Source organism: Pungitius pungitius, chromosome 8, assembly GCF_949316345.1.
Source record: "Pungitius pungitius chromosome 8, fPunPun2.1, whole genome shotgun sequence".
Lineage (NCBI taxonomy): Eukaryota > Metazoa > Chordata > Actinopteri > Perciformes > Gasterosteidae > Pungitius > Pungitius pungitius.
In genome coordinates, this window is record NC_084907.1 from 18,972,650 (window position 1) to 18,999,471 (window position 26,822).

Here is a 26,822-nt window from a genome sequence, read left to right on the forward strand (position 1 = left end):
CCTTGGTTGTTCTGGTCAATGAGATTTCATCTTCTGTGAAAGTCAAAGTATTTGGATAATATTGATCTTAGCTGAATAACATACCCACACGGCAACAATTCTTTTGACTGTATATACTGTATATTAGGGCTGCAACAACGAATCGATGAAATCGATTAGAATCGATTATTAAAAGCGTTGGCAACGAATTTCATTATCGATTCGTTGTGTCGCGCGACTATTGTCTTTGAGTATTAAAAGAAAGTTGCGCGCGCCGCGCAGAGCTGAGAAAAAAAAAGTTGAGCGCTCGCGCAGCAGAACATCGGAGAGACCCATACTACTGTTCTGAAACATGCGGAGGAAGAGAAGCCAATGCGACCTAAATATTTCACACTGAAATGGGGGGTGCGGGCAACGGGGGGGGGGGGGGGGGGGTGCTGCGGTTTTCTTTGCAGCGCCAGTAGTTTTACGTTCTAATCGCCGCGCTCGACTTCAAGGTGTAACCTTTATTATTGTTCGGTCTGAAACGGCGCGCCCAGTGACGGGTGGTGCAGCAATATTGATGTCCGGGTGGAAATCAGGAGAAAGGTCGGTCCGGGAGATTTTCGGGAGGGGCTTTGAAATTCGGGAGGGTTGACATGTCTGATTGTAAGATATGCAAAAGCGACATGGCCTGGCACGGGAGCACCACGGCAATGATTCATGATTTTGTGCCTAATATATTTAATTTGGCGGCTGTAAAGTATACATCATGCAATGTGTGTATGTTTTTTGTGTTAGTCCATTTTATTTGTTTACTTAGGGATGTTCAAGGAGCAATCTGTTAGTGCAAAAGATATTTAGGAAGTGCACAGTCAGTTCTATTTTTCAATAAAGGGTTGGAAATTAATGTTTTTACATTTTTTATTTTTTTATCCGATTCATCGATTAATCGAACAAATAATCGACAGATGAATCGATTATTAAAATAATCGTTAGTTGCAGCTCTACTGTATATCATGCCATATGTGATGATTCCTAGCATCTACCTAGTGATGTATCCTGAGACAAAGGTATTAAACTTAATACACTAATGCAGTCCACCAAAGACAACCAGGTGACGTCCTGACTGCTGTGGGTAACCTCATTATGAAAAGAGCCCGTTGACTTCTCTTGTGCCGCGTAGTTGTAGAACTCTGGAACACAAACAAAGTCCATCCAAGTCTAATGTTTCCAGTTTGCTTCCTCATCCAGTGGTTCCTGGGCTCAACCATTTGAAACAGCCGGAACTCGTGTTTACTTTGGACTCAACAAAATGCAAATGGGATTTGTGGAAATTAATTGGCAAGGTGCTTAGAGATGGCAGTAGTACCAGTTTGGCATTTCGCGAGACTGAGACTGCATATTCTTTTGAAGTTCAAGAACCTACTGTAAGATCAATGAGCAGCTGCCTAGGTGGACTCCACCCAGTAGGACATAGTGCAGATGCACACACACCACTCTGAGAGGGCCCCCCCCTCCTACTTCAGACAAAGACCCAACCAAAAAAAGGGCCGTGGTTGAGTCAACTATTTTCTACGCTAACTGCCGCTGTCAGCGCTTCTCACCAGAGACTCTGCCTCATTTTATGAAGGAGGAAGATGAAAGCGGTCTTAAAAAGGCGCTTGAAGTGTTGGAGTGCACGAGGCGGCTCGAGTGGGGAATGAGAAGGAGGGAAAGCGTGGTAAGAAGTAGGCCTGACGGTGTGCCGTGTTTGACAGTCAGATGTATTTGTCTCCAGAAAGCAGGTCCCGGGTATCCATAGAGTACAGCCACAGCCGGTACATCATAGATTTTGATGACAGCGGCATTATACAGCACTGTGTTACAAACCAATTCGAGGAGACCAAAAACTGGCACAGAGCTGGAGTGAATATGAGGAAATGGCTCACAGAAAGAATGCAACAAGAAACAAATGCTGATTGACTGGATGTCAGTGAGTATGAACACACGACAACGTAAAAGAATTACAAACAATGATTCTGCACACAACTTCATGTTAGTTTGTCCCCTACATTGAAGCAATAAGGTACGGGAGGCTGTACTTTATCGTTCAATAACAGTTTGAGGGTGCTCGCATTGCCTCAAAACGATCATTTGTGGGGTTTCCGGCGATCGCCACCGAGCTAAAAGCTAAAATGTACTAAAATGGAACACTCAATGTGAACAGAAACTGTACATGAACGCACCCCCCCCGTGACTCGCTCTCAACCAATGATAACGCCGGATTTCATCTACCCGTGTTATGAAAGAACAAAACCAGCTTCGTGGTTTACTGACGGCGAAAAAACATCTGGGACAAAGACAACAGAGAAAGCCGTGCACAGCACCTCGGAGGGTGAGAGCGAGTGAGAGTGAGGACTCGGGGGAGATGCAAACGTCACACGCAGATTAGGACGTCCTCACGCGTGGCTGGTGGCGATGCCCGCATTGGGGATGGAGCGTTTCCATGACAGATGGTCCGTGCGAGACAGCGAGTTGGGTTTGTGGAGAAGCATATGGCGCGCTCTAGATGATCTCATAAACCACCGCCGAGCCCAGTCGGAGGTGTAAATGCCTCTCTTCACCCTGCCAGAGACAGCGGAACTGTTTATATCACCAGCAAAATAAATATGGAGGCTCACCAAGTGTGAGCATGGCGTGTTATTCTGGGTCTTCTGTTACTTAACAACGCTCACCAAACGCGTTCCACCACTGCTGACAAATGAAAACTTGAGGTGGTAAAAATGGTGGTAAACACAAAACCAATCAGCCCTTTTAAATTTACCATGATGTGTTATTATATGAAAAATAAAAAAGGAAATTACTATCACGCATATACCCCCACACATGATGATATACCCGATGGCACGAAAAGTCACCCAAATAACCTCTGCAGGATTTTTATGGGTCTCCTCCCAGTTTCCATCAGTCACAGCAGGCCGGACATGGCCTTTTGCTCAGAGTGGTACGTCCCATGTCGCTCCGCGCCGTCAGTGATGGGGAAACGCGGCGATGTGTCTGGGAGTCCATCCAGCAGAGGCAGGTGGGGAGGGATTCTCTGCTGCACCTCAGTGCGCAACGGGGAAACCCATGAGCGCAAATGATCTCTGCAAACACGCGTTGGTGCATGCCTCTGCTCCACTGGCTCGCTCTTTCACCACATGTGGGGAATTTTGCAAGCGAACCATTACTGAGGCCATACTGATCATTTTTTTCTCACGCGAAGATCCTCAGTTATTTTTTTAATTATTTTTTATAAAACATGTACTGCTGGATGCTTGGACCACATAAAATACATGCTTAGGTCTCTCCGAGAAGCACCAGCATTTTGTGGAAAGATGTTAGCTCCTGTTGCACAATAACATCCGTCTAAATTTGGCCAGAGTCACGGGCCAGAGTCAAAACTAAAGAAGCAAAAAAATCGCCTTAAAACAAATAGCATCCCCGGCCTTGAGCTGCTCTTATTTATATATTATTCGCGTCACATTGTAAGCCTCATTGACTTAATTTTTATGAGATATTGAGGATCACCAGCACTAAATAAATGTACTGTACAAAGCCTGATCAAATTCTTGCTTTTTTTTCTCCAAAGCAGGAACTAATGTCTAGCACCTGAGCCAACTACATCTGGAGAGCCTCCAAGCAGGCCGACTTTAGACAGCAATGCGTGGCAGATTAAAAACAGATGGAAACACACATGTCATATACGTCGATTCTATAGCTCTTTCTTCCCGTTTCTCTCATGGAGCATCATGCACAGCCAAGCATAACCAGATGAGCACACCTGCAAACAAGCGCGTGTGTGTGTGTGTGTGTGTGCACGCTACATCAAGGAGTTGGCGTATGCTGCCAAGGCAGCTCGCTCCTATTCAGGAGGCCAACATATCAAACTAACTATCCCTCTAATAAGCACACATGAGACCTGACAGCCACGCATAAAAACTGCTCTGTTTACACTGAATATTCATAGTGGGGTGAAATAAATTTAAATGCTTCCCACCTCTGTTAATCTCCATTCTGGCAGTGAGGCTGCGCTGAGCACACAAGCGGGGAAAAAAAAAAAACAGGGAGGCAGAGGTAGACTGAGGTGAAAGAAAATGAAGGGAACTCTAGAAAAACTGAACACGCGACAGAGAGGAAGGAAACAGAAAGACACAGAAAATGGAATCGCAAACCCAATTTTCCCCGGGATAACCAGAAATGATGACAGCGGTTAAGATAAAGGACAACATATTCCAAACTCATCTGATATGAGATGTACACATAGACGAGTGTACGTTGCTCCCATTCATCACGCGGCCTCACATGCAGTCAAGATAAGAATGCGAAGCAATGTTTTCCTCCATCGCTGCTTTGTCAGTGAATGATTGCCGGAAGAAGCGGGAGCCGTGACGGACATGGGGGGGCCCCCGCATCACGGGAAGGGGGAGGCAAAATGTGGTTTTGATTTAAAATTCAGACTGAAAATCCATCAAGATTTGCTCAACAGATGCATCTGTCAAGCTGGTGGCGACACACAAAATGGACTGCATAATCCCATCCTCTTTGGCTGCAGTGGGTCGCACAGGTATGCGCGTGTGTGCGTGCATGGCCGCGCAGACACGAGATCTATATTCATTACTGGACTGGTTGGACATCTCAAAATTGCTAGGTTAGGTTTTAGGGCTTTTTCTTTTGGAAAAAAACCTGCATGCACCAGGTATGTTTTTTTTTTACAGATACATGCAGTAAGTGTCACTCTTTCAAGGGATTTTGCTGGAATCCTCCATTTCCCGACCCCAAATCTTATATAGCCATATTTTGCACTTGTATCGCATTACATAACATCAATTATTGATTCTGCCACAGAGATATTTGCACGTACTTGCCTTGTTTACTGCTGAGGAACAAAGCACAAAAAAACGAGTCAAGAGTGGAATAATATCCACAAGTATTACACATTAACAAAAAAGGACATGAATATTTAACATCTTTGATCACAGCCATTATTTTATCAAAGGTTAAGCAACTTCAAACGTGTACGTTCAAAACTACTGCGTGGGCCGTCTCGCTTTTTTTCTCTAGAACGGGCGCGCGCACACACACACACACACACACAAATACACACTTTGAACATGTGATTTGGGGATCTGGGTCATTGGTTTTGGACACGCAAAAAGAGTTACAGTGCCATTCCTTCAGTGTCCCAGAGGAATACAGATTAAAACAACTTTGGACTTTCTGATGACTGACCGCACGGCTGCCTCAGCATGGGCCCCTACTTTCCATGAGCCATTGGTTGGTTGGGAGTTGCCCATCTGCCACAATGGAAACTCTCTCCTCAGTTGTCAATCAAGTTAAAAGGGAATCAGTGGTCCATGACGGAATTGTTTTTATTTTTTTTTATTTCTTTTGTTTTGCTAGAGAACGGGAGAGATTTTGAGCTATTTGTCCTCAGTGGTAAAAGAACAAATCAATTGGTGTCCACTTTAGGAGAGTTGGACCACTCTATTGAAAACGAGGGGAGGTTTTATACACACAGCTGCAATTGAACTGTCAACTTAACCGCTTCATGGTTAAGTGAGTATAGCGGAGAGGAGGATTCTGTGTGTGTGCGTGTGTGTGTGTTTCATATGGGGCAGCTCACCATACGCATGTTATTCATCTGCGTCTGTGCCTCCACGCCTGACTGATTCATTCTGTTGTGTATGCAGGAAACCACGAGCTCACAGCAGGACATCAGCACCACACACAGTTGCTCCCGGTCAACTCAGATATGCCCAAACCTCCGTGTTCCCCACACCGAGTCGTGTCCCGTGTCCTCGTCAGTGGTAAAACCATCAAAGAAAACCCCGGGCTGTCTGCAGACCCGTGCCCCCGCCCCCCTGTTCCCTCCCCGCACCGTATCCACCCTCGGCCAGAGCTCGACAAGTCTCAGTTAGCAATACTGGCCAAAAGATCTTAACTAAAGAGGTGATGGATCTCCCCTTGTTTTTCTTCTCGTTCTCCATCACCTGACATGGCCCCGGAGCGAGCCGCACACATTCATGTGGCAGCGTGAAAAGACGCAGTGTTTATCTGAAGCAATGACACGTATGAAGATGCTCTGCTGCGTGCTTTAATGGTGAGCCAGCATTTTGTCACAGGATGTCACAGGAAGTGTGAGAAACACCCACGTACGCACCAGGAGACTGACCAAAGCTTAGTGCACAAACAGATGAAACAGACGCTGCGGGAATAAATGGGACCGCGTTGCCACGAAGATTTGCGTTGGCGCATGTTTCCAATTTTGCGGGGAATTAACAAACACTCACGATGCAAGTGGTCACAGGCCGAGTCACGTTCATTTCAATGCCCTGCTGATAATTAAGAGTGGATGCTGGGCTATGAAACACGAGTGCAAAAGAAAAAAAAGTGTACGGAGCTTGAAATATTGGTTGAAGAAACCAATAAAAAACATTTCTGAACTGCAGCTGTGCATTTCCCCCCACTGCAGTGGACAAAGCGATGATGAATCACCTGCAGCCACCATTTGGATAAATTCCCGTTCCCCCTGCACAAGCCCTATTTTGCAGTGCAACATAAAAATGTCCAAGTGTGTCGCATACAATAAGCTGTACGTGCAATGTTGTCCTTCACCAGGACAAAACTTAAGTAAAACAGCCCTTTAGTGACGCCATAACTATCCAAAAACAGCAAACCCTGCGTTTATCAGTATATACGAGCATATCAACCCTCGAGCCTGGGGTTTTGTGAAGATGTCTTTTCCCCTTTTAACTGCAGAGTTATCGGGCTCTCCATTTCTCCAATGCAATATAGGTACTGTCATGGAAATATATGTCCCCCTCCTTCTATTCAGTTTATCTTTGTCTGCATCATAACCAGGCGATGGAGCACAAATGCAGCAGGAGTGGCGCCTCGCTGGATGACAACCAACCTGGGCGCACTATCAGAAGGCCACTGCTGTAGGAGAGGACGCTGAATAAAATATAAAGGGAGGGAGAAATATATATATATATTGTACGCGACGAGGACGGCAGGAGAATCAAAATGAAAGCTCCGAGTGGGTGCAAACAAACGTGTGTTAAACCATCTTTCTTCATGCTGGATTCGTGAGGCAGGAATTACGTTTACGGGCAAGGATTCCCAATGCAAGTGCAATCAACAACATATAACTAACACTGAAGTAATCAAATGTGATCTACACATTAACATGGAACTAATAAATCACAGAATATTGAGAACTTTTAATAACTACATGACCATTTAATCAGAGGGCTGAGATCGCCAAACCTGACATTTCTAAAAGAGATTGAAACGGAAGCTGTGCTATTTAGCCCAAAGCAGGAACAATTACTAGCATGGCGACTGAATTCATTCATCTAATCTCATTAGCATTGGTTAAAATATAGTTGAGAATGAAACCTTAAAACTGACCGAAACAAATCCTCAAATCACCGTAGTAAAAATGTCAAGTCCTCAAAGACAGCATTGTTTCTTAATTCGTTAAACAGACTGATTATTTCAATAAGAAAATATCTGACACTTTTACAAAACTTGGGTACGGCTGATTTTCTTGTAATTTATAAACGCAATCAGCACCGCTGTTTCAGAAGCTCAATGTAAAAATGTTTTTTTTTTTAACTTTTCACCCTAACTCAGATTTCTTATTGACTACTGTACAAAATAATCAAAATTCTCCAAAGGCATGTTGCTCCTTCTGAGGGTAAGTGTGCCTTCCTGTGTGTGTGTGTGTGTGTGTGTGTGTGTGTGTGTGTGTGTGTGTGTGTGTGTGTGTGTGTGTGTGCGCTTACTCAGCCTCTTTGCAGCCTCCAGGGCTTCAGAAGCCGTGTCGGCCACATAGAAACGTTGGACAGCCACGCCGCTCTCTTGCATCAGCTTCTTGCTCTGGTACTCTTGCAGATTCAGCCATCTTCTGGGACTCAAGCAGGTGCCCTGGAAGGGGAGGGGAAAAAAAGAGGGTGGGAGGGAGAGAGGGGGGGGGGCAGAACAAGTATCAGAACAAGTTGTGAGTATGAGTATCTCTTAGTGAGGCAAAGATATCTAAAGCAATGCTACAAAAGGGTACCAATCTCGAGCGTGAAACCTCAAAACCTGCCTCAAAGTTCACAGGCTACAGTCATCCACCCACCCCTCCCCCCCCCCCCCGCTGTCCTTCTCCTGTAATGAGGCAGGCACCCGGGCCTACGCTGCAGGACCGCTCTGCAGCCGTTTTGCTCCATCAGCAGACAGAGGCCGTGTCAGCTCCAGCTGTTGTTGCTATTAAAAGGAAATTGGCTTTTTAATGTGACGGAGACACAGAGGCTGTGTGAGAGTTACGACGTGTCCTCGGTAGCACGCTTCGCCCTGGATACGCGCAGAAGTGCACATGCAGGCATGGGCGCACAAATTCTTGCACCGGGGGGGGGGGGAAATCTTCAGGGAGTCGTTAAGGAGAGAAAGGCCATTAAAGTAAAAAAGGGAAAACAAGGATTGAGAGGGAAATAATGGTTGGGCATGTAAACGGTTCCACGGCGTGTGTACTTCTTTGCCCAGTGAAGATTAAGGTAACGCAATAATTACATCAGGGGCGCACTACAAGGTAAACTGACTTAACGTTTTATCCACTAACTCTGCTGTGGAAAAACTAACAAGGCATTTGTTTACTTTAGGAGCTCTGCGTGAACGGAGGGGGCACATTTGCACCTCGTGACGATGATGATGATGATCTTGTGTGTTTGACTACTACTGAAATATTGCTTGAGGAACGTAGTCAATGCCACGTCAAGAGGGGAAAATCCAATGCTCCATCCCACCGACTGTGCTCACGTCTGCACGGTCGATATTCCACTCTTCACAACAATCATCTTTTAAAGAGAACCGGCGCCTGGTGGGTTTTGTGCTCAAAAAACGCCTCTCCGTCAGGACAAACCCGACTTAAAATATAGCAATGGCATTCAAGCAGAGCACCACGCCTCGACATCAAATCTGTGCCCTTGCAAACGGACTGAAAAACACAACGGCTCTCTGGTGATCTGATTCCACAAGAGCAAAGGCGTACAAAAGTTAAAAAAAGGAGGGACACGGTGGTGCTGTAAATATTTAGATAACCTTACGCCATCACCGTCTGCTTCATAATGTGCAGATGTGTCCCATTTCATTTCACACAGAGCTGCTAGTCCGAGTGTCCAGCAGAGTGACAGTGGGTAACAAGTGATGTCTCTTCATTGTTATTTTTATTCTTAACTGGATTAGAAGGTACACACACATAACACATACTCTCAATTCCCAGGAACTTTAACAGACATAGTGTCCGAAGTGGGACAATTTGATAGCAGTAGGTGTTTCAGGAAACATTAGGTTAACTCTGACTGCACTAAACCGGATAAACTTACATTTACAAACCTTGAATAAGACAACAGACTTGAAAAAAAAAATTAAATTCTGTCATCATGCATAAAATAAATATAAGACTTTATTTTCTTATGCAACACATGTAAATGTGGGGCAGAACACAAGGAGTGATGACATACAATGAAGAGTAAAGTCCTCTAAAGTTGCCCTTCACTCCGTCCTCCAGGAGGGGGGAAATAGCACGTGGTTTGGGTGGAGTGCTTATTTTTCTCTCCACCATTAAAGGTGACGGAGGAAGGGAATCGTAACCATAACGAACGTGATTTAAAGGCTAAAGAGATTGACATGGCCACTTATTGGGGGCACAGGACTTTCTTTTAAACTGGAACCAAGCACAACAATGAAAAAAAAAAGAGTGTTGATTCACTCGACATGCCAGAACCAAGGCTCTCCGTGCCAGCTAGCGCGCTGTATTAGCATGCTTTCTCCATTTCTCCACTCTCCTGAGGGCCTGTTGGGAGACTTCATTAGAGCCAAATGGGTTGTTTTCTAGAAGAACTGAACATGTTGATTCAGATTGTTGATCCAGTTATTCTCTCAAATAACTCCGTTCAGTAATGAGGGGCATCCGCAGGTCACCTCTGGAACATCATACCGCTCATGCGTTTACGCTGTTCACATGTGTGCGTGCGTGGCGGTCAGAGAGATCCTTTGAGGTTGATCCTTGATCTGTTGTGTGAAAAGTGAATCTTTATTGTTCTGCCTGCACGTCCACAGCGATTCGCAGGACAAGTTCTCACTGTTCTGTGGACTCATTGGATTTCTGTCAGGTACCTGAAACACCCAACTTCCCCTCCCATTTAAACTGTTGGCCTTTGGGAGGATCAGTTCTGCTGCTCGGGTGCATGTCTCCATCAGTCGAGTCCATCTCCTGTTCGACCGTTGACTAGAAAATAGCAGATGAGAGCCCGTCACAGGGCCAGGACGGGCCCAAGATCACAGAGAGACATGCCTGCTGTACAACAATAGGGATTTGTTTCTGACCCCCCCCCAAAAAAAAAAGAAAACAAACGACAAGGCTCAAATAATCCAAACTCCGAACTAAACAAGGGCACACCTTTGGAGAAAAGTATGCAAATATTACAAAAATGTGAAATTCCCAAACCAGAAAAATAGACCAAACCAGGAAGGGAGAGGAAACGTTTCGGCGGGAGTCGGTAGCGGAGACAGCCTGTAACTAAGAGGTCACTATAGCAACCATGCCACATCATTTACATGGAAGTAGTGTCTCTCCCCCCCATGGTGCATCTTTACTCTCATTTAATTGTCTGCTGAGGTCTTCCTTATGGTGCCTATAGCTCTACATTGTCATGATAATGTGACGGTCATTATATAAACTTCACCAAATTAACACTTAACAATCACATTCACCAGGTGCTTTACAGAAAGAAAGAAAGAAAGAAAGAAAGAAGGAAGGATCAGAAAGAAACAGTTTGCTGCAGAGGCATCATTTAGAATATTTCTGAACATGGTTTATTATTTAAGCTGCTGTTCAGGCATGCATCGTTTCAGTTGTGTTCCCTTCAGGTAACACAACTCTTGCTTGTTGCCTTCATCTCCAATCTGCCACTTCAAACTCCATGCTGTTAGTACATAACTACAGCGATATGAAGACAGTCAGCAGGGGAGTGTGTGATGCATATCAAATCCAAAGAAATATTCGCAATCTGCAATATTAATGGATAAAAAAGGTACAGCGTAACTAAGATATATTTTACTGTCACCTCTAAATTTGCAATTGTCCCCTAAATGTTGTAATATCATCATGTTTTAATGTTGTTACATTCATATTTTCCAGGCCCTTGCTGTTAATTAATATTGTGAGTATCAAAGCTTAATGTTCCACGTGAAAAATTGAGCTCCCTAGCTAACAAATCAAAGCAAATTTGCCACACTAGACTTGATGATGTTTAATATTCCATGATAACTAGAACGATAACTCTGTCTGAACATTTTTAATCAGCATAATAGAGGCACGTCTTTAATTACAATGTTCAAAGTGCATAAAATTGCTAACTTTATTTTTTGAATGTTGAGGTCATATTTCGAGATGGAAAGCAAAAAAAAAACATGGATTTTAATAATATTCAAGCAAAAATGTAATTAATTAAGTTAATATAATGTACTGTCTATTGGAAATGTTTAAACTGTTGACTAATGTTAGGGAAAACTCCAATGGAGACACTGACTGATGAAAAATGACAAACATCACATAAATAGGATTTACACGCCTTTGTCAACATTGCATTCTTCACTGTGGTCTGATGATTATGGTGATTTACAATTTGGTTGTTGACGACATGGTCACGTATTCTTGACAACTTGAGTAGTAATAAAATGATTCATCACAATTAAAAAGTGAGGCTTGGTATTACTGCAGCTGCTAGCATCTGTCATGGCAACCCGATATACAACCTGCGTGCGGTGCACATCTGGCACGACAACTTCCAAATGTAAACGCCTTGAATAAGAAAGCTGGCGGCATTCTTGCTTTACTTGACAACATGGTCTATAAGACACGCTCATTATTTATAAAAATAGAACTTAACCCATGAAACAACCCAACGTGACGCTTCTCTAGAGGACGTCACCCTCCAAGGAAGAAATCATTGAAAGTACGGATGTTCTGTGAAGATGCAAAGTGGGAGGAGATATTTCAGGCGTCCATGAAAAAGAAAAAAAGACCTCTCCCTGGCAGTTGAAGTAATATTGTCATAAAAATGACAAACGACGGTGTTAGAAAGTCTCTGGTTGTGGAGCGTTGTCGAGGATAAGGTGCGGGTGGTCGTAAAGGGCGGGAACGTCGAACCCTAAGCTGCATTCAGCAGCACAGTCTTCCATCACATGTACATCTCATTAAATAGGAATTTGGTAGAATGACATCCCTCTGCAGGTACAGAGAACTCTGCCATCACATGTGCTTTCTCTTATTTTGGAATATTTCAGTAAGCAGCTCATAGCAACCGTCAAGTAAAGCGAACAGTTTATAACAGTTTAATAACCGCTAGATGGCTATAACAATGTTGGATTCTACTCTGGTTAAATGGCCAGTTTTTCAGTCGCCACATAGCAGATTTCACATCGTTTGATGATATAGTAAACGCTTGGTTTCTATCTGAATGAGAAAAGTCTGAAGAAATACATATTTACATTTTCATATGTCCCTTTATGTTAATTCAGATCAACTCCTGTTAAATTAAGAAGGCCCAGAAGATACTTGCTGAAAAGGAACACTGATTCCATGATACAAAGTTAATGAAAGTAATTTAATATGGATTATACCAATGTGCCTTTTGGATATCATAAAAAGATCACTCCTGAATCCCCTTCGCCCCTTCAACTAATCATGAGCATGTGCTATCAGTCAACCCTTGTAGTGCTCAATGTGATCAGATAGTGAGGGGATTACACAGCCGAGGATTTAACAAGAAATAATGCAAGTTCTTCATCTGTGCTCCAGTCTACAAGAAAGCAGTGCACTAAGTGGCAAAAGGCAGTATCGCAGCAAGGCAGGTGCACAGCTGGCCTGCAGTCCTCGGAGACCCCCCCCCCCCTCTACAGTAATTATCATCAGCACTCTGGAGACCATCCTTTATACATCAATACTGCTCTACTTGCTCTTAATACACACACAACATGGGATGTGCAGTGAAGACACAATACAGCACAAACAAAGTTGTGCGCTCTGAAATGGGCCCTGGATGGCATAAATATTCACAGCGATCTCCTCTACACACAAAAGCACTCAAGACTTTTCTCATGAGTGCATGCGAGTGACGGGAAGTGGGGCGCAGCGGCGAGAGAGAGAGGGAGTCGGATCGGTGACAATGATGAACAACTATATTCTCTATTAATATATGGAGATGATGAGGAACGAGCCAACATGCCCGTTTTAGGAGCCGGCCGCTGTATATGAATAACAACAGGGTTTTACTGTAACATGAATGACATACTGCCCAAATAGAAAGAAACTGCCAGGTGCAAATTGCAAATGCAAGCGTTCACATTAGAAATGAATCCATAAGCAGCCTTTATGGGCACATGAATCTCCACCAGGTAAAAACATGACATCACTAAACCCATGAAGACGTGTAGTATTAATGTAACAGCCCGGTCAGATTCTCTACTATGTTTTACACCCTTGCAACCGCATCAGCATTCGGAGCAAGAAGCAATAAGCTCTGCATCTAAATTCCAATGAGGCAGAGGAGAAAGAGGAGTCATGATGAGGAAGAACATATTCTGTGAAAGCACTTTTCCTTCAGTAGGCAGCAGGAGTCTTGACATTCAGAGTGATCACAAAATGTCACGCTAATACACTTCGGCTGGAGCGGTTACCAACGCTTTTTTTTCTCATTTGGGCTTTAAACAAAATTTCCCTAACAACAAAAGTCCTGCCCTCAGTCAAAACCTAACTGGGCTTTGATTAGGTCTCTCACACACACACAAATAAATATATATTATATTAAAGCAACCTACAGTACCAGTCAAAAAATTACAACCAAAAAAAAATGTGCGCATTTGTTTTTGTTTTTTTTTTTTAAATCAGTAGCAAGTCTTCCACGATCCATAACTCTTTTGAGACGATCTCTTTTCGCAAAAAGATTCAGGAAACAATTGAAACCCTTAAGAAAAGTAAAATAAGAAAACCTGCATCATAAGCAGATCTGACCACAAACTCTGGTGGGAAAAAAAAAAAAGTGCAAAACACTAAACTAAACGCAATTTATAAAAAATAAAATAAAAAAAGAGAAATAAAAGCCTTTTGAAACATTCCCCCGCATTGAATAAAGTATGTCACCACTGGGCTCTACAGAGCCCACAGAGGGGCTGTGCCCTCACGCGCACACGCACGCACACGCACGCGCACACACACACACACACACACACACACACACACACACACACACACACACACACACACACACACACACACACACACACACACACACACACACACACACACGGCAGCAGCTGCATCAGATTGCAGAGCCACTGAAGGACAAAATCACGGCGTGGTCGGCGCTCCTCCCCAAACACCTCTTCAGCTGGTGCATGTGCTATTGGGGCAACGCGGCGTGAAACATCAGGACTTCTCCTGAGAGGCACACGAGTGCGCGGCCTCATGTTTGGTCGAGAACCACATGCACAATGTCACGCCGAACTTGTCGTGAGAAGTGCCATCGGAGTGTGTGTGGGGGGGGGGGGGGAAGACGTCTGATCGTGACACTTGCCAAAGTCATTTCCAGACATGCGGGGCCGCTTCCACTGCCGTTCGCCCCTTCTGTTAAACTCGAGGAGTCAATAACCCAGGGCTAGATGAAAGCCCTTGTCGTCATCACTATGGAGGATAGAGGAACAATGTCAAAAAGTCAACGTCTGACACGCTAGTTCTGCCCCCCCCGGAAATTTATTAGGGCCATAAGAATTAATTTACAGGGGAAGCGGGCAATCACCTTTGATCAGGCCCATAAACAGCAGCCAGTCGATGCCGCGCTGCCCGTTAATCCGCCACTCAAAAATGAAAAAGGGGTCAAAGGACGCATTTGTTTCTGGAAGTGAAGCCTGGCCGGATCCGGACGGCAGGGAGGGAGACAGTTGATAACACAGACGGGAAATTATCTCTGAAAACGGGCTATTTATCCAACGGTGGTTCCAACCATCCAGACCCGCGCTGCCTTTTATTAATGCCATTAAATGCACATATTACGCCAATTAAAAGAAAGTCTAATCGTTACACATAAGATGACAAGATAACGGCAATGATTACATTTAGTTTGACAAAACAGGACATTTAAAGACATCACTGTGTGCATGTATCACCACTTACCGTCCTTATATAGACATCAATACATTTATTTGAGCTAGAAGATAACAAATAAAAAAAAGCCATTACGTGCGGCTCTAACGACGCGTATGCAAACGGTTACAGTCCGGTCCGTTTTCTTTGAGCTGCGCTCCGCTGAATAAACTACGTACCGGAGAGGTTAGGACGACGGCTCAGATTGATGATGTGAAAGACGCATGCAAAGTGATTTCTCCTGCATGGGCCAATCAATACCTTATAGGACACCTGGACCAGAGCCCCCCCCCCTCACTCACGTCTCCTCGGGATAACAATAAAAGAAAGAATGACCCCATGGAGTTTATAAATGATACAAGTTTATGGATTATGTGAAGAGTTATTTATGCGTGAAGATAAAGCCTTATGTAGAGCTTCATTAAGAAAGCAAACAACAATGGGTATTCAGAGTATACCTTAAGCGTCATCATCATCATTAACCAGTCCCTTTGGCTGGACAAAAGGGGACACTCAATGCGTCAGGCAAGGATCGATGCCTAGAAGCGCTTCTTTAGCTTCTGAGGCTCAAGCATCACAAAAGACATTGGAGATCAGAGAAGACAACTCAGCCCACAACTTTGTTCCAAAGGGAAGTGGCTTAACAACTTGTGGATAGACTGCGGAAGGCATTCAGTGAAATGTTGAACCGGCACACAGACGAGCGGTGTCTCCCGAGGCTGCATCCGCTCACCGCGTGTATTACTTCGGACGCGACTGGGCTCTCCCATTCCGTGGGCTTTTGTGGCCGATTTGCGGCCAAGCATATCCCATGATGCGTTGCGGGCCGATGCATATTTGATTTTTATTCCGGATGGAGACAGGTGGGCAGCAGCCGGGGAAGCGGGAGTTCACAAATGTAAGCAATAGAATTCACTCAAATACCTACTTATAATAATATATAACATCTTACTTTATAAAAATGCTTAAGCTACGTGACCTTGCTAACCAATGTCGTGTTTTTAAATACACATAAGGAACAATTTGCTCGTAGTTGTAAAGTAATACAGCTCAACCATAATAATCGTCATCTGGTCTTTAATTAAATGTAGTAAGCAGAAATACATGGATCAATTGTAAGTTAATTAAACTTTGTATCTAACCAAATACAAACAAGATCCCATTAACAATGATGAATATCTTCTTGTATTAAGATTTAAAGTCCACGAGTAGAACAATACGGTATAATAATAACTATAACTAGGTGATGGGTTGAGGTTTCCAGGAGGTTATGTATTGTATAAAGTATTGTTTGTGAAGTGCAGCCTCAGAGTTGGCGGCATAACAAGAGAAATGCTTGATGTGCAGAGGGTCCAGGAAGCAGCATGGTTGGGTTTTTTTTTAATGCATTTTCTATACACCCGGGTCTTTAGTTTGTTTTCTTTCTTAAAAGGAAACTGTTTAGTGAGGTGTGGCAGTATCTTATTATATTTTTCCAGTACACATTAAACCCTTTTAAACAATAATGGGATCTTTTTGTGTGAAAAGGAACTATAATGGAAGCACTTGATCAGATAGAGCTGACACAAAGCAGTGCATTTTGGTCTGAACCAGCCACTGAACCACTGCAGCTTTGACCATTTCCTATTACACATTACACAGTAGTATCCCCAGATGTCTGCTGAGGTTAAAATCCTCATTACTTGTCATGGCCAGACCCTAACCCCTTTGAAATGACAAAGCATTATTAGTGACGAAAAATGACTGCAGAGTTAATTAACCAGAATGCTCCTTAAGGGGCATTATCAAATGTTTAGGAAATTAACAGATGGCCAGTTCACCGACTCCATGTAATTGATTTGTTCCCATTCAGGTTAGGAACCCGTGTCTTTTTCCACATCCATTTAGCCTACCATCCGGGAAGGATAGAAAAGGGGAACTTTATAGGGTCTACAAAAGAAAGAGCTCAGAGGACGATCAAAATCATCGTCATACTCATTGCGGGAGGATCGATTTGCTAATAATGTGGCAGTTTTCTACTTTGTCGCAACTCGTACAGGCCGCAACTCGTGTTTAGACAAGCAGTAGCATAGGGGGAAGAAATGGGAATGGAGGACGCAAAGGAGCACAGTTGATGTGGATTTTTCTGCACAAGCAGGCCAATGTGAATCAGAGGCACATTTTCCACTGAAAGCCGGTCTCGTAACAAGAGCACGCCTCATGAAGCATTAGGGGGCTAATTCGGAGGGCCAACTAACCTGTTCTCCATTTAATTAGTATTGATGGCAGTTAGTTACTCTCTCGGTCCTCGGCGCCGTAGATTTGGATGGGTATCGCTGGCAAAGACCGTGCGGAGGGATTACTGGTTAACCTAAGGCCACTTGGCCATTCGGTTTGACAGCAGAATAATGCTTTCAGATGAAATGCATTCATATTATGCACTTGAGGCAATTTTCTTTTTTCCACAACAGTATTATATTAAAGATGCTAAAAAGTTTAAAAAGGGACAATGAATCACAACATGATTCTACCTTTTTCACACTTAACAATGTAAAGGGAAATTATTTTCTCCAAGTGAGAATCAAAAGGATGCAAAGACCGAAGTATGGTTTGGGAAGATTATACCTCTTGATTGCTTCATTCAGTCATCTCAGTGAACAACCTGACCCCCCCCCCCAAAAAAAAAGAATATCTGGGGAAAACATCCGCAAATCCACTTTGGTTTTGAAAAAAAAAAAAGTGACCTTTACATCTTGACCCCACGAAGAGCTTGAACATACAAAGTGGCGACGCTGTTGGCCCAGTGCCGCTCAGCAGAGGCGTGGACCTCATGGAGAGATTTGGCATTTGTTGCGCTTCCTAATTTCTCCACAATAACCACATGGCTCAGTTTTGCAGTTATGAAATGAAAAGAGTATTGTGTCTCCCTCATCCCTGTACGAATGCTAAAATGTGTGTGTTTGTGTCTCAAAACAAAACATATTGGTGTTCATCTCAGTAAAAGTCAAAGAGGTCAAACAACACCTGTGCCTGTTCAAATGCCGGTACACTGCCCCCCCCCCCCCCCGCCGTAGAAATATGTTGAGATCATCATAACACGGTGGCTGGCTTACACTATGGAGGAAACACAGAAGGCTGCAAAACGCTGCAGATGACCAGCAAATTATTGGATACAACCGGCACCAACAGCACTGTGAGTGAGTCATTATATATATATATATATATATATATAGTGCAACATCCATGTCGTCTCCCTCTTCAAAGCCAGTGTTTCCCCAACCCTTCTGAATTAGAGCACGGAGAGAAAGATGACACGTGCCTGTTAGAGAGCCGGTAACGGAACAGAGGTGCAGAGACGGGAGCGAGAGCAGCGGCGCGTGGCTCCAGGATTTAGATCAGGGAGACAGATTTGCATCATTGGCAGGTCTTTAGGCAGGGCAGGTCTAATCTGCTGTAGACAGGCTTAAGAAAGGAAAACCTGACTGTTGTGTCTCCACGGAGAGGGATTTCGGTAATTAGCATAGCTAATAAGAGATGGGTACACAGTCACACTCAAAAGGGTGCTGGAGTCAAAAGGGGCAGATAACGCAGTCATGAGAAGAAGGCCATGCAACTACGTCAAAGTTCGCAGTGATGATTTACAATCAAGTGCACATGCGCGACCTTGGCTGCAGGAATATAACCTGCAGCTACATCTAAAAATGGCCAACACGACATTTGCAACAGTCGGCGCTACAAGAGCTCCATCGCGTGCCTTGGCCAATTGATGTCTAAGATGTCATACTTTTGCACTTTTATTTCCGTGGCGAGCATCAGTCGAGAACTACAACTGCAGACAGTTTGCAGGGAATTTACTCACACATTGGTGAGGGCAACTTCTTAAAAATTACAATACATTCACAGGGCCCTAGGCAAACTCAATTATGAAATCCAAATCACACTTATGATTAGTTTGAAGGCCTCATTTTAAAAGATGATGGATGAGCCGTTTTGGCAGCTGAACGTAATCTTCAACATACTGCAGTGCATGAATTGCGGTTGTCGGTGATCTCGGGTGTTTGTTTACGCATGTTGTCAACTCATTTTCGGCTTCACTCCCACTTCTCCCCTCATTATCGGCACTCCAACAGCGGCGCAAGTTAAGCTAATAGGAGTGCGTTCCCCTATTCGTAGGGCTGCAAACGTCTCCTAATGACTGCAGCCCTTCTAAATTATTGAAAAAGCCTAAGCACCTCACCGGCTACCGAAATGGCTATTAACCTTGGCGAAGCGTTATTCAAATCCAGTTAGAGCCAACTTCGTCCTCCAGTATTCCTTGCGGGGAGGAAATGTAAATGTGTTCTTGCTGAGACAGATGGGGAAGCCGCCCGTCGTTTGATGTTCCGGCAAAAGAAGCCGTTGCAAGCGGAGGGGGGCCTCCGCCCCTCCCCCCCCCCTCCCTTCGGTAAGATATTCAGCAGAGTCCCATTGAGCCACCTCTCGTCCCAGTGTGTTCCCTTCAAACCACGCTGGGCTCTCGACACTGTCGGGTTGTTGCAAAGCAGGAGCACCTTTGGCGAAAAGCAGAAACTTAGCAAGCGTTTACAAATTCACCAGTGTGCAGCGACAGTGAAAAACAGCTAGAGGATTATCTCACAGAGCAGACAGGAATTCAGGAGATGGGATTCATGAGAGAGAGAGAGAGAGGGTGGGAGGGGGGGGGGAACTTCCACTTCAAGATTTAAGATTAAGAGCATCCTGGAGCCGAGCCGTCTAAATATTGGGATGTCCTTTGCATTGTTGTTGACAAATCATAGCAAATTGAATTCCTCGGCTTAGCTGACATATTGTCAAAGCTGATTTGATTCTGTTGCAGATACCCAGCTGTCAATCAGCTCAGGCTCCGATAATGTGCTATAAACCAGAGAGAATCCCTGATCATAACTCTTATCCCCTGGCCCTAGAGAGAGAGGTGGAGGTAATAGAAGGGAGGTACAGCAACCAGTAAATGTGAGATTTGTACATTTGCAAATGTGTCATGTAGAAACGACAAACAGGAGTGTCGCTAGGCTATTTCTCGTAAATATAGCAGATAGATTTGAAATGTTATATATGTGGGTATATGGAATTGATACCACCAATTCCCTAAATAATGACTCATATCATAAACATTTATTAAAATGTGATGATGTAAGAGTATTTCATGAATAAAGACGTTTAAAATGTAGGATTAATTCAACATAACTTAACTTTTACACTGACCTAATAATTTCTGCATGTATTCCTTTTAAGATACAAAGTCTTAATTTGATACCTGAAATGACTTGTCAACCTAACCTGGTTTGTCTAAAGAGCAGCTTTCACTCGGTCATCTGAATAGGGATTTGAACTGGGTTTTACAGCATGAGAGATCTGATAACGGCGTAAAAAGAAGGTGCAGTGTTGCATTTGTTGCGGTGGACTCTCTCCGATTGTCTCACTCATTGATCCATTGTCTCTGGCGTTGGAGTTTGTTGCCACTCTATGTGCTTTAATGGATGTTAGCGTTTCAGGGGATAAAATAAGTATGGTGTTATTTCCTGAACAGACCATTTATACTGTGGCTGTCCCATTCTGACCGGGAGAATTATTTTAATCTTTTGGTATTCACCATGAAAAATCCTGAAATTTATGTTAACAGATGTGCTCCATGCACACACCGGCTGTCAAGAAGAAGACACATATTCCATTCGATGTTAAAAGATGTTCCAATTGTCAAAGCAAAACAGACAAGGGAAAAAAATGAAATGCAGAGATCGTACTGTACTTCTAACACTGTGCCAAACAGACTGCGCCGACTGGAACAAATGTTTACAGCATAAACAAGTCCCTGCTTCTAATCCACCCTCTAAGTCTGGACATCTGCACTGAAGTTACAAACATTTATACAGACCCAAATCCAATCACACCAGATCCACGATGCAGACTTATAGATCAAAGGGGTCTTTGAATTCAGATTCATTTCTTTGACTCATGCAGAGTTTTGTTTCATGTTGTTAATCAATAATTAGGCCTGACGCTTTGTTTGCAAAAATGATGACAATGCAACGGACCGCTGTAATCATTCGCCAGTGTGTGCATGGGATGAATTCTGCTGCCATCTCGCAAACACACACTGGAGGATCAAAGGGCGAGAGTCGACCTTTTGACTGTGAGCTTATCTGCATTTAGGAGAACTTTGTCCTAGTATCAGCGTTCAGCTATGTCGCCATAGTTGTCTTTACCCCTAAGAGGACATTAATGTGCAGTTATGTAATAATAATAATAATGAACCAACGGCTCAAATTTACTTAAATGGAAAGACTGAAGAAACACGTGTGCACACACGTCGAACACACACACACACACACACACACACACACACACACACACACACACAATTCCAACGGTGACAGTTACATGCTGTACTTCTAATTTTGTAACATTCGTGAGGAGTAAACTTAAATGTTTTCCTCGGGAAAGCTCGTGTTCATTTGAAGGACAGCAGTCGGTACGTGACGTGACGAGGGGGGGGGGGGGGGAGCAGAGTGTCGTTACATCGGACAGTCACGCTGTTCAACTTCGACCTCGGTCAGTCCTTTCTGCTCAGAGATGCTAACCTGCTAGCCAGGTAGCTCCACAAACAACTCCTCGAGAAGCTGACAACGGACCCAAGAGGGCGGAAACCCCCCCGAGCGACGTGAGCCCCGCCGCGACCGCAACGTGAGCTGGGACAGTACCTTGAGTTTGTCCAGGAGGAAGCGCTTTGAGGTCGCTGTTCTCAGCCCTCTTGCTGCAGCCTGGGATGCCATGGAAGCCGCCATGTTGACACGGAAGACCAGAAAGAGATGACGTCGGGAGCGTGTGTGAGCTAACGCAGAGCCGTTCATAGGTCATCTGGCAGGCAAGGGGCGGGGCTTACGAGGTGCGCACGCCCATGTGTTGATTTAGGTTGATATTTAACAACAATGCAGCAGGAAAAGAGTTTTAAATACAAGGTTAGCCAACACAATCCGATGAGAAATTCAAAACTTAAAATGATACCACATCACGCTTTTATATTAGAACGCTATTATTATTTTTTTTTTTTATGTTACATGTTTTTTTTGTCACATATATTTGTGTGTATATGTATGTATATATATATATATCCAAATCATGAGCTATCATTGAGGGCATCAAGGTCATGTCACGGTCATTCGTGGGCCTTATGGACATGAGGAATAGTATATCTTCTAAAATTTCTAGAGGTTTATGCATCTATCGGTTTCTCTGTGGACAGATTTTGTCACTACAATATTGTTGCCATCTTGTGTAAGTAACTTGGCTGATGTGTAGTTCAAAGATCACTGTGCTCTAACTAGTCCAAGAAACAAAAGGGACGAAATGTTATGTCATAACACTTAACAACCTAGACATTACTTCATAAACTACAGACCTACAGCATCCATATTATATAAGGTTGACCTATTATAAAAAAGGAAGTTACTGAGCTATTTCCAAAAGGGAACTGCCTGCCATTTAAGCGCCAGATCTCTCCAAATGTCAAAAGATAGTGTCTCATCGTGACTTTTTTCTATCCTGTTCCTTAAAGTCTCATGATGTCATAATGCAGTATTTTTGTGGAACTTGTTTTATATATTTTTATATTTTTTATACTTTTTGTATAACAAATGGTATCAACCCCAAAATTGCTGCATAATAATAATAATAGAGGATGCGGATGCTTATCATGTACGTCAATCACGATGTGCCTTATTCCCATGTTTATGGTTTGAATATAGGCCTAACCAAAACACAATGTTTATGAAACTGGTATTGGGACACTATACCATATATCGTGTTGAGCTGCATCTTAGATAAAGGTTTGCAGCTTTCAGATAAGAAAACGAATTAGTTAGTTTACAATAAATAGTGCATTTAAAAAAATAATAATGTTAGAGATCATTTGGAATTTTACAGAAATAGGTTGTTTGCATATTTAAATATTTATTTGAACATTTATAATGTGTAAAAGTAACTGAATAGCATCAGCCACGACAAGTTCTGTGTACATTATGCATGTATATTAAAATCATTCATATTTGTGGGAAAGTATATTTAATAAAGGTTGCTGTTCACTCTTCCAGATGAATGTGTTGAAATATAAAATTAAGGATTGACTTCATGAGCCGGAATAATATACTGTTATGATATGTGCTATGGGAGGTAACTACATTGATTGCTAGAACTGTACTGATCTATTTTTACTCAATTGCATTTCAAGAGTGGAAGATTTTACTACTCTGCTACATCTTTTTGTATTATTTGCCAGATTTAGAAAAATGATTATTCAAAAATTACATATAAGAGACAATGTTATCTTTTAAGTTAGCATATGATATTATTGATCCCCAACGGGAATGATGCTAACCACCTAACTAGCGGTACATGAATCGAGATTGAGGAATATCTACGCATCACTAATTATATTACAATGATATGATGTTCAGTATATCATTCTATATTATAAATACTTACCAACCTAGTACATTTTCATAATAGTACTGTTGTACCTTTAAGTAAAATTTGAGGACATGACTTCAACGTGTGAGCGAGCATTTCTAAACGGTATCATATTAGTACTTTAGTATAAAATGTGACTTTTTCCAACACTGTTTATAGTCAATTTTGAGTTTTGCCCATCAATATGTCTAAATGACATTCAGTGAAAAACGTTATTAATTCATTACTTCAATAACTGGTTCATTCATTTGAATGCGAAAACAGCCAGAACAAATATTTTTCATTGGGATACAAATTTAAAAAGTCTAAATTCTTCTGATTTTTAATCATGTGACTACCATGACCTTAGTTCACGCTGAAAGCCCAACATAGATTTTGAATGCCTGCGCCACTTCCTCTCCATCCAGTGTGTGACCTTGAGAGCGCGACAAACAATCACTCTGCTCAGCTGAGAGGTAGTGGTAGGCAGCTGAATGAGGGCGTGTGGGATGTGTGAGCAGATCTTGTCTGAATAGCTAAATAGCCCTCTCACACGGCCCTCCAGAGCCCTCATTACATGCCGCATCTTGAAAGGGCAGAGAGGGCAAACCGATCATAAAGAGCAGTGATTATGACAGAAGGAGAGAGAGAGAGGGGGGAATGAGGTACTCACTTAGAAACCATCAGTGTCAGCGGGCTACGGAGGACAAGGCAGAGGAGATGATGATGAACTGCTACAACCAAGAGATCCCCTTTTACTATTGTCCAAAAAATGAAATCTATGTTCTAAAACCACGAGAAACTTTTGAAATGTGCAAATGTAAACCACTTTAATGTCAACTGGAAGGGAATCCAGCTCATGTTTATTTGATACTTTTGCTCTCGACCCTTTCTTTTGCGTGAGAGCTTTTGATAGTCAGTGATCCATATTCCGCACATGAGATAGTCTTTGACGGGTAAGAGCACAAATGAAGGAAAAAGTGCTGCACTGGCATAACATTTGTCAACAAATCCTGCATAAATACATGTCCTTGTGTGTCAGTGAAGAGTGGCGCTCAACTCCAGTTAAAATATTCACTCAAAAGACAAGCAGAATGACTAAAGGATGATTTACTTGAACAATTTCCAGTGTATTTTCCTTTTTCTTTCATGTCTCACTGGGGACATTTTCTCTTCTCAAGGGGATTATTATTCAGACAGGTCCATCAGAATATCAACGGCCCTCACTAATGCAATTAAACTTTCCTTATTTGAGACATTTTCATGTTGAAACAAAAACGGTGTATTTTGCCTGTAGTGATAGTAATCATGCAATTATTCTTCTACAATACAAAGAATCTAGTGGAGGCATTTCTGGTTTGACAGACAGACAGACTTGGATTTCAATGCATTGCTATATTTCCCATGTCTTTATACCATCTCATCAAACAAAGTCAGAAGCTTGCAACTACACAGATAAATGCTTCAGAATAACTAAAATATGAAGAAAAAGATGGTGCATTCTGCAAAAAAAGGCTATATATATTTAGCCCCTGCTTTAAGGGTTTATACAATTTAACACACTAATCTTAAATATTCATTAATCAGCTGTGATATGATTATGCTTTCAGAGTAATAATTGTGTAACAAAAAATAATTTAGCTGAAACGCGTGTCTATATCTTATTGCTGAAACTGTGAAAAGTCACCAAACAGATGTGGTAAATTACAACGTGTAGCCTCCACTTTCATCATACTTTCTGTCTTTTTGCCTGGTTCTATAGACTCTTAGTGGTGTTGAGGGTAATATTAATGTTGCATGTCCCATCCTTTCTTCCCTTTGCTCCCGTGCCCCGAGGGAAGTGAGAAAATGTGCAGGCAGAGCAACTAATTTGAGGTTTCCCTCTATAATCTATCATGAGTTTCCACTCAATGAGCTGCGAGGTGTCAGAATACCAGCGACGGAAAGTCACAGCTCCCACCACGCCGTGTGGTCAGTCCGGACCCCTCCGTCCCACTTAAATGGAGTGCAGTGGTGCTTGGCTAACAAGCCTGCCCAGAGCCTGGACCGCATGTCGATCACTGTTTATCTGGCCACCTCCTTTCTCTTTTTCCTTTCTGCCTCTTCTCTCTCCCGCTCCCTGCGTGCTGCCGCTCGCTGTGTTACTCCTCGCCCAAGCGTCCCTTGGTTTTTTCCGCTCTCCCTCTCCTCTGCCTCTCCCCGTGCCGTCTTCTTCTTCTCACTGTCCGGCCCGGTGACCACTCCGCTCCCAGATGTGGTGCCCCCGAAAGCGAGTTCAGCCCCTTCGACCCTTCTCTGACTGAATGCGGGTGTGGTCGTACCCTCGGCCACTTACTCGGTCTGACCCCTGTGAGTATGTATATGATGCACTCAGTCAGTTAGTGTAAGTTCTGAAAGTAGCCATCCAGCTTTGGGACGGTGCTCCGACTGGACTCAAAGCCGGGCTTTTAAACTTTGTTTTGTGATATGTTTGGCATTGGGTAGCCCAAGAACAGTGTTGTTCTCTATGAAAAACCCAACACCAAATGAATAAGAGGGATGGGGAATTAATGCACTTAACTGCTGAGTCAACAAGCAAAGCATCCAGCGGCTTAGTGACACAGACGGAAAGCAGACTGCCGGACAGGGAAATTCAAAAGGGCAAGAAAGACGCTGAGGAGACCTGAGAGTGACGGAGATTGCCAAAGAGGGAAAGTGAACGAGATGGGCAGAGGAGGGGACGGTCATTGCCACCCTGTGCTCAGCACATCTTTTCATATGACAGACGGCAAACATAATTAGTCATCATCTTCTGTGCTAACCCTCGGAGTTCACAATGTCACAGCATATGCATATGTATGAGACTGAGCCCTTCCTTTCATCCTCGCATTGGCTTCCCGAAGAGTTTGGACACATTATGACCGAGGAAAGGGTTTTCTCTCCAGAATGAGAGCAGATGCCATTCCTCAGCATTAGCCACAATAACTTTTCACTTTTCTAACACAAAATGATGCTCTGAATGTCAGCACCGGAGAGTGAATCAATACGGCGTCATGAGCTGCCACATCTTCGCTATCTATCTCTCTCCCCCCGGATGTCTGTCAGCCACTCTCAGCTGGAGGCCCTCCATTAATGTGCCGTGGAATAGCATAGTCAGTGGGTCTCCACGCTTGGAGACAAATGCTTCAAACAAGGCTTGTGAAGTGTTGGG

The 26,822-nt window shown here is 43.3% G+C and overlaps 1 protein-coding gene across 1 annotated transcript in view; it reads right to left on the reverse strand.

Moving 5' to 3' along the window:
• Window positions 1-22,029, reverse strand: part of suclg2 (succinate-CoA ligase GDP-forming subunit beta) — a 65,921-nt gene extending 43,892 nt beyond the window's left edge. Inside the window, exons 1-2 of the mRNA XM_037489926.2 lie at window positions 21,889-22,029; window positions 7,773-7,914 (exon numbers count right to left, since the gene is read on the reverse strand). Coding sequence (XP_037345823.1) covers window positions 7,773-7,914; window positions 21,889-21,972 — 226 coding nt within the window. The 5' untranslated portion in view covers window positions 21,973-22,029. The remainder of the gene's footprint in view (window positions 1-7,772; window positions 7,915-21,888) is intronic.
• Between the last annotated feature and the right edge of the window lie 4,793 nt (window positions 22,030-26,822).